At 43.0% G+C, this 18426-nt stretch overlaps 1 protein-coding gene across 2 annotated transcripts in view; it reads right to left on the bottom strand.

Annotated features, from left to right (window-relative positions):
- The window catches only part of frmd3 (FERM domain containing 3), a 156548-nt gene that overhangs the window by 16023 nt on the left and 122099 nt on the right, over positions 1-18426 (bottom strand). For both annotated transcript variants that reach the window (XM_055632984.1, XM_055632985.1), the window contains 2 exons: positions 12564-12632; positions 11362-11483 (listed from right to left, as the gene is read on the bottom strand). In XM_055632984.1, coding sequence (XP_055488959.1) covers positions 11362-11483; positions 12564-12632 — 191 coding nt within the window. The remainder of the gene's footprint in view (positions 1-11361; positions 11484-12563; positions 12633-18426) is intronic.

The following is an 18426-nucleotide window of genomic DNA, read 5'->3' as shown; positions in this document are numbered from 1 at the left end:
AGAAGAAGGGCTAAATTGTCCCGCGCGGCTGGAATGGCCGCGGGACTCTGCGAGCGCACACCGGGGGGGGCCCCAACACACCAAACCCGGTGTGAGACTCGCACCAATTTAATGGACAGACAATCGCCATCGCAGCCGGGGGCTTTGACTTTGACTCTGACATCGGGGGGGGGGGAGAGTGCATCCGAAGTTTTTTGTTTTTTTGACTTACTCACAGCTATGTGATGGATGTTTATGTAAAAAATGTGTAATGTATGGCTGCAGAAACAGGATTTCGTTTGGACCTCTTAATGGGATTAAAGACTCTTGACTCTTGACTCTTGACTCTCTCTCTTCTAACTTTTTTTGGGCAGAAAGGCAAAATGTCAATGCGTGGTTTGAAGAGACAGGACATTTTTAATGGGCCAGATCGGAAAAACTGGAGACTAATTTTTACAATGCCAATGTGATGATCTACAGGACATTCTTAATGGGAAAGTAATGGGCAGAAAGGCATGTCATGCGTGGTTTGAAGAGAAAAAACTTGTAGTTTACAATGCCAACATTTAAAAGTTGAGGAAAAACAAGATGTATAGAGTTGCTTATTGGTTACAATCTGAGGAGTATGATGATGCTACTGATAATGATATGCCAATGTACCAGCAAGCAACTGATCTTCTCCATAAAGACTTGGTCTTTTGCTAGAAATTGTAATTTCTTTACCTGTCTGTTATGGACACAGCATATAATACAATAATATTAAAGTTCTGATTTTGAGAATATCACATTTTTGAATTTTCAAAGCAGTCTGGGTGTTTGTTACTACAGGTATTTCCATCACAACGGCCAGTTTTGTAATTAGCTACAATTAGGTAACTAACTAATTATATGCTTTAACTTCAGGTCATCCAAGTAAGATGTTTCATATTTGTTTCAGAATGCTTCAATCTATTATAATTGAAAATTTCATTCAGTTCTCTTAATTTTTATGAAAGTTATGGGCTTTTATGTCAATTGACTGTCCTCGACCACAGCTTTTGTGTTAAGTCAATGCAAAAGCAATAGGGAACACAATGCTAATTTCCGAGTATGAAAATTACCATAACCTTTTTAATACTGAAAATATGAAAGTGAATTTGGTATCAAATTAAAGTTCTTTTTATGCTTTATTTGTTGGGATACATTACAGGCTTGATTTTTTTAATCTCAAAATGTTGTAATATTCCTACAATACACTAAATGTGGCCTCACCAATGTCTTATACAATTGCAACATGACCACCAAATTTCTATACTCAATACTCTGGCTGATGAAACCCAATGTGTCAAAAGCCTTATTAATTACCCGATCTACCAGCGACTCTACCTTCAGGGAACTATGCACCTGCACTCCTAGATCATTGCTCTACAACACCATCTAGAGACCTACCATTCACTGTGTAGGTCCTGCCTATGTTAGACTTCCCAAAATGCCACACCTCAAAATATTCTGCATTAAATTCCATCAATCATTCCACAGCCCACGGCCAATTGAGCAATCTAATACCCTTGAGCATAATACTGCCCAGCTAAACAGGAAATTGGCAAGTTGAACGCAATTACATTTTGCCCATTTAACTTTCCATCTGTATCCAGCCCATGTGTTCCAGCTGGTTAAAATTCCGTCCCATGTCACTGAAATTAGAACATTTAGAAGCATACAAGCGAAAAGCACTTGGATATTATATGTCATTATGCTTGAAAATTATATTGCAGTAACAGAACTTATCACAGAAATTCGTCAGGATGGGTAATGAATACAGGATTGGCTCTTTATGAACAGCTGCACAAGTTGGTAGAGTATTGGTCGCGTAGCTACAGGACAGATGTCATTAAATTGGAAAGGGTGCAGAAGAGATTCATCAGGCTGTTACCTGGGTTTGTGGGCTTGAGTTATAGAGGGAGGTTGAATAGTCTGGGACGTTTTCCTTTGTAGTATGGTAGGCTAATGGAATTACCTTTAAATGTACAAGATCACGAGAGGCATGGATAAAGTGAAATCGATTTTCCCATCGATCGAGGATTCCAAAACTAGAATTAGAATCCTCTAGTATTCTATGGGTGAGGGGGAGATTTAAGAGGAACCTCAGGGAAAACTTAGAGGGTGGTCCGCATCTGGAATGAGCTACCCGGGGAAGCTATGGAAGAATATACAATTAAGACTTTTAAAAGACATTTGGACAGATACATGGATAGGAAGGATTTAATGGGCTGTAGGCAAAATGCAAGCAAATGGGTCGCCCTCAGTATGTCAAATTAGTCAGTATGGACAAGGTTGGCCAAAGATCCTGCTTCCTTGCTGTATAGCTCTATAACTGTGATTCTATTAACACACCTAAGCAAGCAATATTAAATATATCTGAGCATAACCATACTGCAGAAGGTGCAATATATGCAATAAGTAAAATATTTTTACTGGTAAGCACATTCAAAACTACAAGTCATAAATAAATGATAGTCTTTAATAAATTAATTTGCACCTGCAGTGCAAAATGTCCAAAATATATCAAATATATAGAAGCTGCTACCACAGAAGGTACCTTATACTTAATGCATTGAATGGACATGAAGAAAGAATGTGTTTGTGCACTTACACGAAGGACAGTAAAAGGTTTGCATGAAACAAACTAGCAGCATTGTCGTGGGCTGAATAGCCAATTTCTGTGCTGAAGACTTGTACAACCTTGTAACTCACTATAAATAAACAATGAGTGTAATAAACATGATACCAGAAGATAGCTTCACACAAAAAAACAACTGAGTAAGTTACAGCCATTTGCCGCTGTTGTGCGAGTCCCTTAATTGATCAAGTGGAAAATCCAACCGTATTTCTAAAATTTAGACCAAAATAGATGCTAACCAATTTAACTTGAGGCTGTGTTAGATAAGCCATCTGTCTAGGTTTCCATTATGTCATTTACTATCTTAATAATGCTTACAGACTATACTACAATATCCCAGGGCATTTACATTGTTATGATTACTATTTTATATGTACTGGTCCACTGGGACAGCTTTGGAAAATATCATCTGTTGGATTTACTTCAGAGAATGGCTGAAGTAATTCTCTTCACAAACACCCACCTGTTACAGATTTCTCACTTGGGCAACTGATATTGCTACGCATTTAAAATCTTACTAAAATCAATGTTCTTTGAAATAAATAATTGTACTCATTCATGCCATGTTTGCAACATGACCATTCCAAGCAAAATGCCAATCTTTTCTTATCACAGACACACAGTCAAAGAACGTATTTCTTTAGAAGGGTTTTGACCCGAAATGCCACCTGTCGATGTTTTCCAGAGATGCTGCCTGATCCATTGAATTACTCCAGCACTTTGTATCCTTTTGTGTATTGACCAGCATCTGCAGATACCTGTTTCTTCAATGTATTTGACCTGATGTTTGCCCAGTCAAATTAATTAAGACAGTGTAAGACATCATCATACAGTGGGTATTTAGTAATTCAGTTTCAGATTATTTTATGACCATTTTCAGATTGTTCTAATGAGCATTTTACATTTGATTTTCATTCTATGATTCAATGGTGAAAGGGAAGACTTTTACTATTATTCTCCCAAAGACTTACAAATCAGAATCCTGGCAGTTAAGTTTAGATCAAACTCACTAGTGTCCTAGAGCAGTGATTCCCAACCTGGGGCCATATGGCCCTGGGGCATGGCAAATTTCAGGGGGGGCCACAGAAATTTTTGGGGATATAGTGGGCCACAGGTTCAATGAAGAGGGCCACAGAGCTACCATCCTGTTGCCTCCTAAATTTCAGATCTAATAAATTTAAATCTATGTAGTTGAAATATATTTTTGAATCTTATTTATGAAATTATTTTAATTTTCTTAATAAAATTATTATAGTAATTTGAAAATGATCTAACTTTGACAATATGGCCTATTTGACTATAGGTAGCTCTCCATAATTTGTCAATCCAGTGACTAGCAACTATTTACGAGTTACTAATCACAAAACATTGAGTTTCTTTCCCTTCGACATACAACAACGTTGTAATCATTTATTAGTTATACGCTTGGCAGTGTCGTATCCATGTTCCACGGCGCCAATGACCGTTGCAGTTTCGAAGCCGGATGAATGTTCAGTCAGTCAGTCAGTATCCATGTTCCAACTTGCACCACCATTTCTGCTCCGTGACAATCTTGTTTGTGTGCAGCATTGTTTTTGATTTTGGTGAGTATCTTCTCATTCATCATAAAAAAACTAATATTATACGGAAACCCTAAGCATGATATTTATAAAATACTAGACCAAGTGCAGACCCGTTGGGTCTGTTCCTGCAATGGTTGCAAAGGGAGGAGGCGGCCTGATGTCATCGCGCCCTGGTATGTATTGAACAAGGATTGTTAGATGTACCTGGCAAAGAGGCAAGCATAGCTGGGGCCCATGCGTGTGCCCATAGCTACGCCTTGTATTTGGAGGAAATGGGAGGAGTCAAACGAGACGTTATTGAGGGTAAGGACCAACTCTGCTAGGCGGAGGAGAGTGTCAGTGGCTGGGTATAGGTTGCTTCTCTGGTCGAGGAAGAACCGGAGGGCTTTGAGGCCATCCTGGTGGGGGATGGAGGTATAGAGTGACTGGACATCCATGGTGAAGATGAGGGGGTGAGGGCCTAGAGAATGGAATGCGCAGAGACGTCGGAGAGTGTCTTAGGTGTCTGACAGATTAGTTGCTGGATATTGAAAGACAACTGTATTCCACTGTAAACTGTGAGCAAATTTCCAAGCAGATTCCTCATTCTATCACTTCTATCCAGTCAGGGAACAAATGTTGGTTCAGTAAAAAATGTAGAAAAGCCTGCCAGGAGCAGCAGTGGGTTGCACAGGCCAACCCATGACACTCAGCTCTACGTCTATATGCATGTGAAACAGCAGAAGCAAAAACCTGCAAACAGATCTCAGTGGTCCCATAAGCAATGAATCAAGTCGAAATTCTCAAGCTTCCGTATCCAATTCGTATTAGTAGTGAACAATTCAGCAACTCACAGCAGGAAGCTCTAAATATCCATGAATAACACAATCTACAATGGTGTAGAAGATCACAATATGAATATAAAGCTACCCCCTTTATCAGTAGAGGCAATGAATGATGAATCTCATCTTTTCCTACAGCTTTCACAGAAGAGATCAGACTTTAAGTCAATTCCATTAATTCCATGGTACATCTGGATATTAGCTTCTAGATGGCATTCATGACACACATGTGCTAAACAACAATCTTTTCCAAAATACAAGGTCCACCTACCTGAGTACATCACCATCACCAAGCCCCTCACCATCAATATTCTATGAACACAGTTACTGGAAGCTTAAATGGATTACAGATGTAGTGGCCACATGTACACATTAAAGACAATATTATACAGCATAAAGTCAAATCCTCAATACGAAAATACCTCAATAGCCTCCCACCTGATCACTGAAATCTTCTCAGTCCCACATCCCTCCAAGATGTGTGCACTCTTCCAAGTCTGGCTTTAGGATGTCAACAACTTTAATTGCACCACTGCCACTAGGCATGCCTTCAGTTTATATAGCCTTATGCTCTGGCATTCCCTCCCAAACCTCTCTTTTCATCAGTTTCAAATTAAAAATGTTCCTTTAAACTTACTCATCGTTCCCACTATCTCTTTCTCAGAATCAGAATCAGAATCAATTTATTTGTCATTTGGACCCCTGGAGGTCCAAACGAAATGCCGTTTCTGCAGCCATACATTACACACAAATAGACCCCAGACACAACATAATTACATTTAACATAAACATCCATCACATAACTGTGATGGAAGGCCAAATAAACGTATCTCTCCACTGCACTCTCCCCCCCCCCCCGATGTCAGAGTCAAAGTCATAGCCCCCGGCTGGTGATGGCGATTGTCCCGCGGCCATTAAAGCCACGCCGGGTGGTGCGAGGTCGCACACCGGGTCTTGGTGTTGGAGCCCCCGGTGTGCGCTCGCAAAGTCCGCGGCCATTCCAGCCGCGCGGGGCAGTGATGTAGGCCCCGCTCCAGGAGCTCTTCGACCCCGCAACTCGGGCGGGAGAAGTCACCACCGCAGAAGCCCCGAAAAGCGGTCTCCCCCCCAGGGAGCCGTGGGCTCGGCACCGTCGTCCACAGACCTGTAGAGAGCCTCCGACTCTCCGGCAGCAGCAGCAGCAGCAGCAGCAGCAGCAACAGCAACAGCAACAGCAGCAGCAGCACCAGCAGCAGCAGCGCTCCTCCACCGCTCCGGACTCGGCCAGCTCCGCCACGGTGAGGTGAGTCGACACCTGAGTCCCCGGTCTCTTCCTGTTGGAGGCCGCTCCTCGTTGCGACCTCAACGACGACTGAGGCCCGACGAGAAAAGGTCGGGTCTCAGTGCAGGGAGAGATTCAAAAAGTTCCCCCCCCCCCCCCCCCCCCATACCCCCACACACACACCCCAACTTAAAATAACAAAAACTACACAGAAACACAGACAAAAAAAATAATAAAAACGCGGACAGGCTGCAGAGGCCGCTGCTGGCCAGAGCCGCGCCGCCTACTGGTTGCCGCCTACCGTTCTGCAGCATAAATTGAAATACAAATTGTTAATGTTCTCAATAGACAATAGACAATGAACAATGCAGGAGTAGGCCCATTCGGCTCTTCGAACAAGCACCGCCATTCACTGTGATCATGGCTGATTATCCACAATCAGTAACCCGTTCCAGACTTCTCCCCTTATCCCTTGACTTAGCTATCTTTAAGAGGACTATCTAACCCTCTCTTGAAATCATCCAGAGAATTTATCTCCACGGCCTTCTGAGGCAGAGAATTCCACAGATTCACAACTCTTTGGGTGAAAATGTTTTTCTTCATAACCATATAATAACCATATAACAATCATCTCCGTTCTAAATGGCTTACCCCTTATTCTTAAACTGTGTGCCCTGGTTCTGGACTCCCCCAACATCGGGAACATGTTTCCTGCCTCCAGCGTGTCCAATCCCTTAATAATCTGAAATGTTTCAATAAGATATCCTCTCATCCTTCTAAATTCCAGTGTACACAAGCCCAGTCACTCCATTCTTTCAACATATGACATCCCGGGAATTAACCTCGTGAACCTATGCTGCCCTCCTTCAATAGCACAAATGTCCATCAAATTAGGAGACCAAACCTGCATTTTTTAAATGTATCGCTGCTGGCAAATTCAGTTCACTGCACCTTCGGGTGCATGTGACGAATAAAATTGACTTTGACTTTGCAACCTCTTTGCAATAGTGGCCGCTCTGCTTCCAAGGCCTCCCACTGAAGGCATTTGTTACATTCAAGGAGAGCACATCTCTCTCTCTCTCTGAGAAACAATTATTTGATCATACATGCGGTCAAGAATAGAAGACATTCACCAGAGTATATGCCAACACCAAAGTGTACAGTCTATAAGACAAATGAGGGCTTTGAATAGTTTGGTTTAATTTATTGTCATATGTACTGAGGAACAGTGAAAAGCTTTTTTGTTGCGTATCCAGTCAGCAGAAAGACTATACATGATTACAATCAAGTCACCCTCAGTGTGCATATACAGGGTAAATGGAATAACATTTAGTGCAAGATTAAGTCCAGTAAAGTCCAATTAAAGATAGTCCGAGGGTCTCCAATGAGGTAGATGGACGTTAGGACCGCTCTCTAGTTGGTGATAGGAAGGTTCAGTTACCTGATAACAGCTGAGAAGAAAGTGTCCCTGAATTTGGAGGAATGTCTTTTCACACTTCTGTACCCCTTGCCTGATGGGAGAGGGCAGAGGAGGGAGAGACCAGGGTGAGACTGGTCCTTGATTATGCTAGTGGGCATACCAATGCAGTGTGAAGTGGGGATGGAGTCAATGGAAAGCTCCAACTGCACTTCACCTTGCCTTGGCCACATCTAAAAGGGATTGAGAGGGCTCCTGAGGTAATATTTGCTATGTTAAAAATGCATTAGAACAGTTCTTTATGTCCAATGCCAGGAAAAAAACATATGGTATCTTTACCAGAGGAAAACCAATGCAATTGCAAGAACAATACTTCTCCCTGATATCCAGAAGTTCTAATGGTGTATCAAAGATATAATGATTATCTTTATCTTATATCTGGGTGCTTGTTCATTTTATCTACACAAGGATTCCCATTATTTGTATTTCAATGGTTAATGGTTTGCCCCTGTCTATCTTTGCTTTGCTAATATCTTCAACAGTGATTGTGGAAAATGTACACTGTCATCACATAAATATTGCGAGTTGGAAGCTTCCTCGTGTTACTGTTTATTAACAAACCAGACTGTGCAGATCTGTTGGGTCTGCACCCCAACGGTGTGCGTTGGGGAGCTGATGAAGCTGTTTTTGAAATGAGGCCCTCCTCCTGATGTCACAGGAAGGTGGTGGAATATTCTGTTTCACTGTACTCTGTACTGTTGGTGGGGGGATGTCATTGTAACGTGGCACTCGGCAGCTTGAGAGCCCATTGTGATTATCATCACCGGAAGCTCCTGTGAGAAGCTGCGGTTACCGTCGGCAACGTCCCATTGTGATGTCATTGTGGCACTCGGCAGCTTGAGAGCCCATTGTGATTGGTGCACTGTGAGTGGCATTGCAACATCATCAGTGGAAAGTCCTGGAAAAGGGCTGTGCAAGAACCATTTTTTGCTTTTTTTTTTAACTTGAATCGTCAATAACATAAAATCTATATTACTAAAAGTTTGATCTTGACCGCTTTTGGCTCACTGTGCTGTGATTTCCGAGAGAACGCCGTCACCTATGGCCGTCAATTTTGGCCACCTCACTCAGAGCCCCCCTCTGCCTTCCTGGACCAGAGGATTTTTCCCCATCGATGAAAAATCAGAGATATTAATGTTTTTTTTTTTAAATTGCCATTCTCTCTGCTGCCCCTGCTGGAGGGAGGGATAATAAAACCAGGAAGTGGTGTGCCTCACTCAGTCTCTGCAAGATGGAGGAAGCCAGAGGGTCACGTCTCTCTGAGCTCTGAATAACACTGAACACATGTCTACTCAACTGTGAGTGCCCTTAATGTGGTTTGAAAATGAAAATGTGGTTGGTTTGAAGTGAAAAGGCACTGCCTGCAAATGGTTGTTTGGTGGGTTTGGGTTGAAGTAAAACGGCACTGCCTGCAAATGGTTGTTTGGGGTGTTTGGGTTGAAGTGAGAAGGCACTGCCTGCAAATGGTTGTTTGTCTAAACTTGATAACTTCCTGTTTGCACTATATTGATTTTAGATAAAACGCTACCACTTACGGCTGTGATTTTTGGCCATCTTACTCAGTTCCCCTCTGCTCATCAAGTGCAAAGGATTCTTCCCATCAATTAAAAAAAAAGTGTTATTAGTGTTTAAAAAGTGTTGAGAATCTCTCTCCTGTCAATCACGCCACGAAGGCCATAACCTTTCCGGTGGGAGGGGGAGGGATTATAAAACCCGGAAGTGTGGGTGTGGCTCAGTCTCTGCATGATGGGGGAGAGGTCACGACTGAACAACTGAATCAACTGAACACACTGAATGTCTACTGAACTGTGAGTGTGGTGTTTTATGTGGTTTTATGGTGGTTTCACCCTGCTTGAAATAGTATGAAACTGCATTTGAATGTGGTGGCTTTGCACCCTGCATGAAATGGTATGAAACAGCACCTGAATTTGGTGGCCTTGCACCCTGCTTGAAGTGGTACGAAACTGCAGTTTGAATTTTGTGGCCTTGCACCCTGCTCGAAGAGGTAAGAAACTGCATGTGAATTTGGTGGCCTTGCACCCTGCTTGAAATGGTAGGAAAATTGATTTGAATTTGCTTGAAATGGAATTTCAAGGAATAGCCGTGAGTCAACTGCCAGCCCACCAGCCGTGAATGAGCTGCCAGCACATCAGGAGTGAGGGACTGAGCTGCCACCCCAAGAATCCATTTGGTCCCCAATGTCCATACTAGCCCTCTGGAGACCAGTAGTCCCTGCAGCCAACACCCATACCAGCACACCAGAAAGTCCCCCCTCCCACTTGGCAACCAATATTGGTATTGGTGGAGAGGTGGAATATTGCGTCGGGGGACCAGCTTTCCCATGTGAACATGGGACCCAACGGGTCCCACTTAGTCTAGTATAGGATAAAATCTTGTGAACCCGATTACTGCGTGGAGAGGAGAAATGTGAGTCCGAATATGTAAAAATTTAAGAGCTACCGCATAGCATTTTGACGAAGGTAGAAAAGCACACACACACACACACACACACATACACACGCACACACACACACACGCACACACACACACACGCACACGCACGCACACGCACAATGAGACTTTTAATAGTATACTGATAAAGGACAACTCTTCCATTAGCTTTGTTGTCAAAGATTAGGTGGATACAGAATAAAGGTAAACGGCAAAAAGACTAGAAGTAACAGGAGGAAAAATGTTTTGCACAGCATATGCAGTGACTGGAATGCATTGGCAGCAGAGGAAGATTCAATTTTAGCATTCAAAAATAAGCTGGATAAGCATCTGAAAAGAATGAATTTGCAGAGCTATGGGGAAAGTACAGGAGAGTAGAACTAGCTGATCACCCTTACACAGCACTGGTATGGAACTGATGGGCCAATGGCCTCCTTCCATGCTGTTAGCATTTTGTGATTCTGTAATAGTTCAGTGACTCATTTCATTCTGCAGACATTACTGTGAACAGTTGGGACTTTGATATATGTGACTATTTAAAATGTAGACTGAAAATCAATCTTTGTGATTTACTGTAAGTTCCCACAATTGCTCTTTTATGAGTTTCCTTTTTCCTTATAACTGGGCTGATTTGTGGCTTGTCATGAGTGCACTAAACAGTATTAGGAGACTTCATACCAGAAACAGATTGTGGTTTAAAGTAATTGAATTCCTTGGACCCTGCTGCCACTGTGCAATAAGCTGAATTCCTATAGGTGAATTGTTACATTGATGGGGTGGAAGATTGCAACCTTCACGTGGTCCGCCCCGTTTCAACGAATGCAATCAATTTGATTGCAACAATTTGATCAAAATCAATTTGATCTTATTTGGTGCACAACCAAATAAGATCAAATAGAACAAGTTGTCCCACAACTTTAGGCTTTGCACGCCATACGCAACAAGAAGAAGAGTCACATTGATAAAAATTGATAAGCAAAGCAAGTAAAAGAAATGTCAGTGTTGCAACTCATCGTGTCTGGGAGAATTTCTTACACAATTTACCACAAAGAAAGCTCTGAGAATGATTAATGTGAATTGTTTTCTACTCCATTTTCATCCTCTATTAGGCTGAAAAGCAGGTCAAGTGGAAAATACAAATGGGAGCTCACCGTCCATAGTGGAGTGCTCCTCAGACTCAGTGGGGGATGGGAGGCACGACTCCACGGTTTCCACATTTGTTATCAGATGCTTGGACAGAGAACAGCAACTGCGGCTCTGAGCAAGTGTAAACCTGAAAAAGATTATGGTACTTTCACCTCATACATAATGCTTTATGGACACAAGTAACATAATTGGATCAATTACTCCAATGACTGTTTTCTACATCTATTAAATAGCCCAATGTTTTAAGTAACTACTCATATTATTTATCTGTTCTTCAATGTACTGTACAGTATATGTGTCATTTTATGTTTGTAGATTTATCTGTATCTTTTCTTTTCTTTATTTCCAACAACTGCTATAGATGTGAGTTTTCAAATAGATTAACCTTAACTTAACGATATCAGTGACCTTCTCTTGGCTGACATTCAAAGGTCTTTATTGACAGTCTATTTGTGCTGTGATTGAATAGCATTCCTGCACATTCAAGAAGCAAACATAAATACCAGTTACTTGGACAGAATACTGCCTCCTGTCCTCCAAGAACCAGTGGAAAAAAAATCAAAATACGGACAAAACTAACAGTACAAATTCAAATAACTTTACAGAAAAATAATGTCTGCTTTTGGGATATTTCACTCATTTGTGGATAAATGCATTCAAATGTGTTAAGCTGTAGATGATCAAATGATTCAAGTTCTATAACTTTTCTTGACAGAGTCATCACATTCCAAATAGATTAATAGCTCAAGGACAACAATCGCTCCAGGGAAGCTGTAAGCAATATTTCAACCAAATGCCTGTGATCTCTGCTGGCACACGAGCATTGTTTCAGTCTAATGTTAACAACATCAGGCTTCTTTGGGAGGTCTAACTGCAGAATTGTTTAGTACATGTTGAAGGGTACCACAAAACTAGCAAAGAGATCTGGAGCAGCAAGAATCACAGCTGAAGAAAATATTGAGGCAGGAGATATTAAGATGCCAAGTTCACGATTTTAATCGTACATATTCTGAAACCTCACATGGAACAGCAGATGGAGGTCACTTCTCACATGAAGACCAGTAAAATCTTATTCTTCGCCATCTCTGTGCACCTTTTAGGCTGTATTAAATTCAGCCATTTTTTTTAGCTATGGCTAAGTGCTTTCTGAATAACACTTCTCTCTTAGTGACAATAGTGGGAAAGGAAAGTTTTATTTTACTGTTACCTGTGAACTTCAGGTGGGGTGCGCTGAATTTTGGTGCTTGCTTCTAAAACTTCTTTGGCAACTCTTCCACTATAAATTAAAAAAATATTATATTATAGGCAAATGTCTAACTTTTTTCGGCCTATTTGACCTTGTGTTTGGCTTATGCTGGGATCCAGGGACTGCAGGTGGGGGTCACAGGGACTGTGTCGAGGGCAGACCTTTCCCTTCCCATTCCCCCACCCAGATCCTCCCTTGCTTTTGACGGCGGCAGGCGCGGGCACACCGCGACGCCCTGTGTCTCCCTTTCAAGGGAGATGCTAAAAATGCATTTCGTTGTCTCTGTACTGTACACTGACAATGACAATTAATTGAATCATTTCATTTTTTTTTTTTTGCCTGTCTCTCTCCATCCCTCCTTCTCCCTCCCCCACACAACTTCCCACATTCTCCCCCACTCCCACCTACCCTCCCGAGTCCAAGGGCCGTCCCTTCCCAGGCCCCTCCCTGACCCGAGGGAGTAAAATGTTTCTCAGGTCCACTTTAAACATTCAGCATCTCATCTTAAACATATGCTTCATTGTTTAAGACACCTCTGCTACGGGGAAACATTTCTTATTATTTTCCCTACCCACACCCCACATGTATATGAGTCCACATCTTGAACAAAGGATACAGTAGATGAGTTTTATACACATTTTGCAGTTCTAAACTGAACTTCCTCTGGATCTTAACTCTGGAATTAAAACAAATCCCGACTTCATAACTGAAATGCTCGACATTAAGCAACATCCAAGAGAAAATAGACACCAAAAGCTGGAGTAACTCAGCGGGATAGGCAGCATCTCTAGAGAGAAGGAATGGGTGACGTTTCAGGCCGAGACCCTTCTTCACACTGGTTAGAGATAAGGGAAACGAGAGATATAGACGGTGATGTGGAGAGATAAAGAACAATTAATAAAAAATATGCAAAAAAGTAACGTTGATAAAAGATACAGGCCATTGTTAGCTGTTTGTAGGGTGAAAACAAGAAGCTAGTGTGACTTGGTTGGGGGAGGGATAGAAAGAGAGGGAATGCTGGGACTACCTGAAGTGAGAGAAATCAATATTCATACCACTGGGCTGTAAGCTGCCCAAACAAAATATGAGATGCTGTTCCTCCAATTTGCATTTAGCCGTACTCTGACAATGGAGGAGACCTAGGACAGAAAGGTTTGTGTAGGAACGGGAAAGATAATTAAATTGTCCGGCAACCGGGAGATCAAGTAAGTTCAGGCGGGTTGTGCGAAACGATCGCCCAGTCTGCATTTGGTCTCGCCAATGTATACGTGTCCACATCTTGAACAAAGGATACAGTATATCCGGTTAGAGGAGGTGCAAGTGAGTCTCTGCCAAACCTGAAAGGACTGCCGGGGTTGCTGGAGAGTCGAGGGAGGAGGTATAAGGACAGGTATTGCATCTTCTGCAGTTGCAGGGGAAGGTACCCAAGGAGGGGGTGGTTTGGGTGGCAAGAGTGGGTTAACCAGGGAGTTGCAGAGGGAATGGTCTATGCGAAAGGCGGAAAGGGATGGAGATGGGAAAATGTGGCTATTCCATTGGAGGTTGCGGAAATTTCGGAAGATTATACCTTCAAGGTCGGCAGAGGAGCGGCAGGGGAGAGGCCTGTCCGAGAGCACCCTCATCGAGTGAAGTGCCTTGTGAGAAAAGTGCGAGTCTTTGGCCTGAGAGTCTTCGGCAAAGAGGCTGAGGGAGGAGACCATGCCAAAAGTTGGAAAGGGTGAGACGCAGTGAAGAAATGATAGGTAAGCTGATTCAGAGTGATGCTTGCAGGATGTGTAGAATGTTTGTTATGCAGAACTTTCTCGATCTCTCTGTGCCTTTAATCCACAGCGGCGGAGGCGGGGCCAAAACGCAGGTGGGGCTGGAGGGGGGGGGGGGGGGGGGGGGGGGGGGGGGGGGGAGGGGGGAGGTGGGGGGAGGGGGTGTGGTGTTACCGAACTGAACTCACTGTGGAATGAAAAGTCAGTGAAAGCTGCGCGATTTAGGGACTTTGAGGCCTCGCATCCTCGGCACTTCTGAGATGCCGGCTCTGTCTCGCTGGCTGTTCCCCCACTGCTGGAAAAGCAGCACTTGAACATCTGATGTTTGGCTTGAGGCAGCGTTGCAGAGCCGGGCCGGGCACCAGCGGTAGGGAAAAATGTTGGCGTTTTTCAAGCAGAGCCAGGCGTCAGCAGGCGTTATGGTCGCTGGCCAGCAGGAGGCGACAAAATGAGTGAGTGGGGGGGGGGAATGGAGGATTTCACACACCCACACACACACACCCACACTTAATATATAGATAGATATGATGAATGCACAAAGTATAAGAAGTAAAGTGGATGAGATTGAGGCTCAGTTAGAGATTGTTAGATATGATATTGTGAGGATTACAATGACATGACTGCAGGAGGATCGGGATTGGGAACTGAATATTCAGGTATATACGTCCTATAGAAAGGACAGGCGGGTGGGCAGAGGAGGTGGGGTAGCTCTGTTGTTGAGGGATGAAATTCAGTCCATTGCGAGGGGAGACATAGGGACTGATGATGTAGAGTCGCTGTGGACAGAATTGAGGAATTGGAAAGATAAGAAAACACAAATCAAAGTTATCTACAGGCCTCCAAACAGTAGCCTGGATATAGGGTGCAAGTTGCAACAGGAGTTAAAATTTGCATGTAACAAAGGTAATGCAACTGTGGTTATGGGAGATTTCAATATGCAAGTAGACTGGTAAAATCAGGTTGGTTCTGGACCTCAAGAAAGGGAGGTTATAGTGCCTCCGAGATGGTACTGGAGTCTACCAGAGAGAAGGCAATTCTGGATTTAGTGTTGTCTAATGGACCACATTTAATAAGGGAACTCAAGGTAAAGGAACCGCTCAGAGGTAGTGACCATAATATGATAAGTTTTAATCTGCAATTTTAGAGGGAGAAGGTTAAATCCAAAATGTCAGTGTTGCAGTTGAACAAAGGGGACTATGGATGCATGAGAAAGGAGCTGGCAAAGGTCCACTGGAAAAGGATCCTAGCAGGAATGACAGTGGAACAGCAATGTCAGGAATTTCTGGGCATAATCCAGAAGATGCAGGATCATTTCATTCCAAAGAGGAAGAAAGACTATAAGGGGAGTAAGGGGCAACCGTGGCTGACAAGGGCAGTTAGGGATGGAATAGACAATAGAAAATAGGTGTAAGAGCAGGCCATTCGACCCTTCGATCCAGCACCATCATTCACTGTGATCATGGCTGATCATCCCCAATCAGTAGCCCGTTCCTGCCTTCTCCCCATATCCCCTGACTCCGCTATTTTTAAGAGCCCCATCTAGCTCTCTCTTGAAAGCATCCAGAGAACCAGCCTCCACTGCCCTCTGAGAATTCCACAGACTCACCACTGTGCGAAAAAGTGTTTTCTCGTCTCCGTCCTAAATGGCTTACTCCTTATTATAACCATATAACAATTACAGCACGGAAACAGGCCATCTCGGCCCTACAAGTCCTTGCCGAACACTTATTTTCCCCTAGTCCCATCTACCTGCACTCAGACCATAACCCTCCATTCCTTTCCCATCTATATACCTATCCAATTTATTTGTAAATTATAAAATCGAACCTGCCTCCACCACTTCCACTGGAAGCTCATTCCACACAGCTACCACTCTCTGAGTAAAGAAGTTCCCCCTCATGTTACCCCTAAACTTCTGTCCCTTAATTCTGAAGTCATGTCCTCTTGTTTGAATCTTCCCTACTCTCAATGGGAAAAGCTTATCCATGTCAACTCTGTCTATCCCTCTCATCATTTTAAAGACCTCTATCAAGTCCCCCCTTAACCTTCTGTGCTCCAGAAAATAAAGACCTAACTTATTCAACCTTTCTCTGTACCTTAGTTGCTGAAACCCAGGCCACATTCTAGTAAATCTCCACTGTACTCTCTCTATTTTGTTGACATCCTTCCTATAATTGGGCGACCAAAATTGTACACCATACTCCAGAATTGGTCTCACCAATGCCTTGTACAATTTTAACATTACATCCCAACTTCTATACTCAATGCTCTGATTTATATAGGCTAGCACACCAAAAGCTTTCTTTACCACCCTATCTACATGAGATTCCACCTTCAGGGGACTATGCACAGTTATTCCTAAATCCCTCTGTTCAACTGCATTCCTCAATTCGTTACCATTTACCATGTACGACTTATTCTTAAACTATAGCCCGTGGTTCTGGACTCCCCCAACATCGGGAACATGTTTCCTGCCTCTAGTGTGTCCAAGCCCTTAACAATCTCATATGTTTTAATGAGGTGTCCTCTCATCCTTCTAAACTCCAGCTGCTCCATTCTCTCAGCATATGACAGTCCTGCCATCCTGGGAATTAACTTTGTAAACCTACATTGCACTCCCTCAATAGCAAGAATGTCCTTCCTCAAATTAGGGAATAAAACTAAAAGAAAAGGTGTATAACATAGAAAAGAGTAGCGGGAAGCCAGAGGATTGGGAAACTTTCAAAGAACAACAGGAGGTAACAAAAAGGGCAATGCAGGGTGAAAAGATGGAGTACGAGGGTTAGCTGGCCAAGAATATAAAGAAGGATAATAAAAGCTTCTTTAGGTATGTTAAGAGAAAAAGATTAGTAAAGACAAATGTGTGTCCCTTGAAGGCAGAAACAGGTGAAATTATTATGGGGAACAAGGAAATGGCAGAAGAGTTGAACAGGCACATTGGTTCTGCTTTCACTAAGGAAGAGTCAAGTCAAGAGAGTTTATTGTCATGTGTCCCAGATATGACAATGAAATTCTTGCATTTGCTGCAGCACAACAGGATATTGTAGTCATAAATACAGATCAGATCAGCGTGTCCATATACCAAAATATATATATATACACACACACATCAGTAAACAGATAAAGTGCAATAGGTTGTTATAGTTCATAGTTTGTTTGATGATGTGTTCAATAGTCTGATGGCTGTGGGGAAGAAGCTGTTCCTGAATCTGGATGTTGCACTTTTCAGGCTCCTGTACCTTCTACCCGATGGCAGCGGAGAGATTAGTGTGTGGCCAGGATGGTGTGGGTTCTTGGTGATGCTGGCAGACTTTTTGAGGCAGCGACTGCGATAGATCCCCTCAATGGTAGGGAGGTCAGAACCAATGATAGACTGGGCAGTGGTTACAACTTTTTGCAGCCTTTCCTGCCCCTGGACGCTCAGGTTGCCGTACCAAGCCTCGATGCAACCTGTCAGCATGCTCTCTACTGTGCACCTGTAGAAGACGTAAACAATCTCCCAGATGTACTAGAGGACAGAGGATCTAGGGAGACAGAGGAGCTGAAAGAAATTTGCATTTGTCGAGAAATAGTATTAGGTAGACTGATGGGACTGAAGGCTGATAAATTCCCCAGCACCTGATGGTCTACACCCCAGGGTACTCAAGGAGGAGGCTCTAGAAATCGTGGCTGCATTGGTGATAATTTTCCAATGTTCTATAGATTCAGAATCAGTTCCTGTGGATTGGAGGGTAGCTAATGTTATCCCACTTTTCAAGAAAGGAGGGAGAGAGAAAAGGGAATTATAGCCTGACATCGGCAGTGGGGAAGATGCTGGAGTCAAATATTAAAAAAGTAATAATGGCGCATTTGGATAGCAGTAAAAGGATTGGTCCAAGTCAGCATGGATTTGTGAAGGGGAAATCCTGCTTGACTAATCTTCTGGAAGTTTTTGAGGATGTGACAAGTAAAATGGATGAAGGAGAGCCAGTGGATCAGGCACGTGCCGTCAGGATAGGCAAGGTGGGTAGTGCCTCCCCTGACTGAAATTATAAAAAGGTAATTATTAAATAAAAATACTAAAG

This window comes from Leucoraja erinacea, chromosome 3 (genome assembly GCF_028641065.1).
Source record: "Leucoraja erinacea ecotype New England chromosome 3, Leri_hhj_1, whole genome shotgun sequence".
Taxonomy (NCBI): domain Eukaryota; kingdom Metazoa; phylum Chordata; class Chondrichthyes; order Rajiformes; family Rajidae; genus Leucoraja; species Leucoraja erinaceus.
Note: the sequence above shows the minus strand (reverse complement) of the source record. Positions and strands in the feature narration are given on the sequence as shown.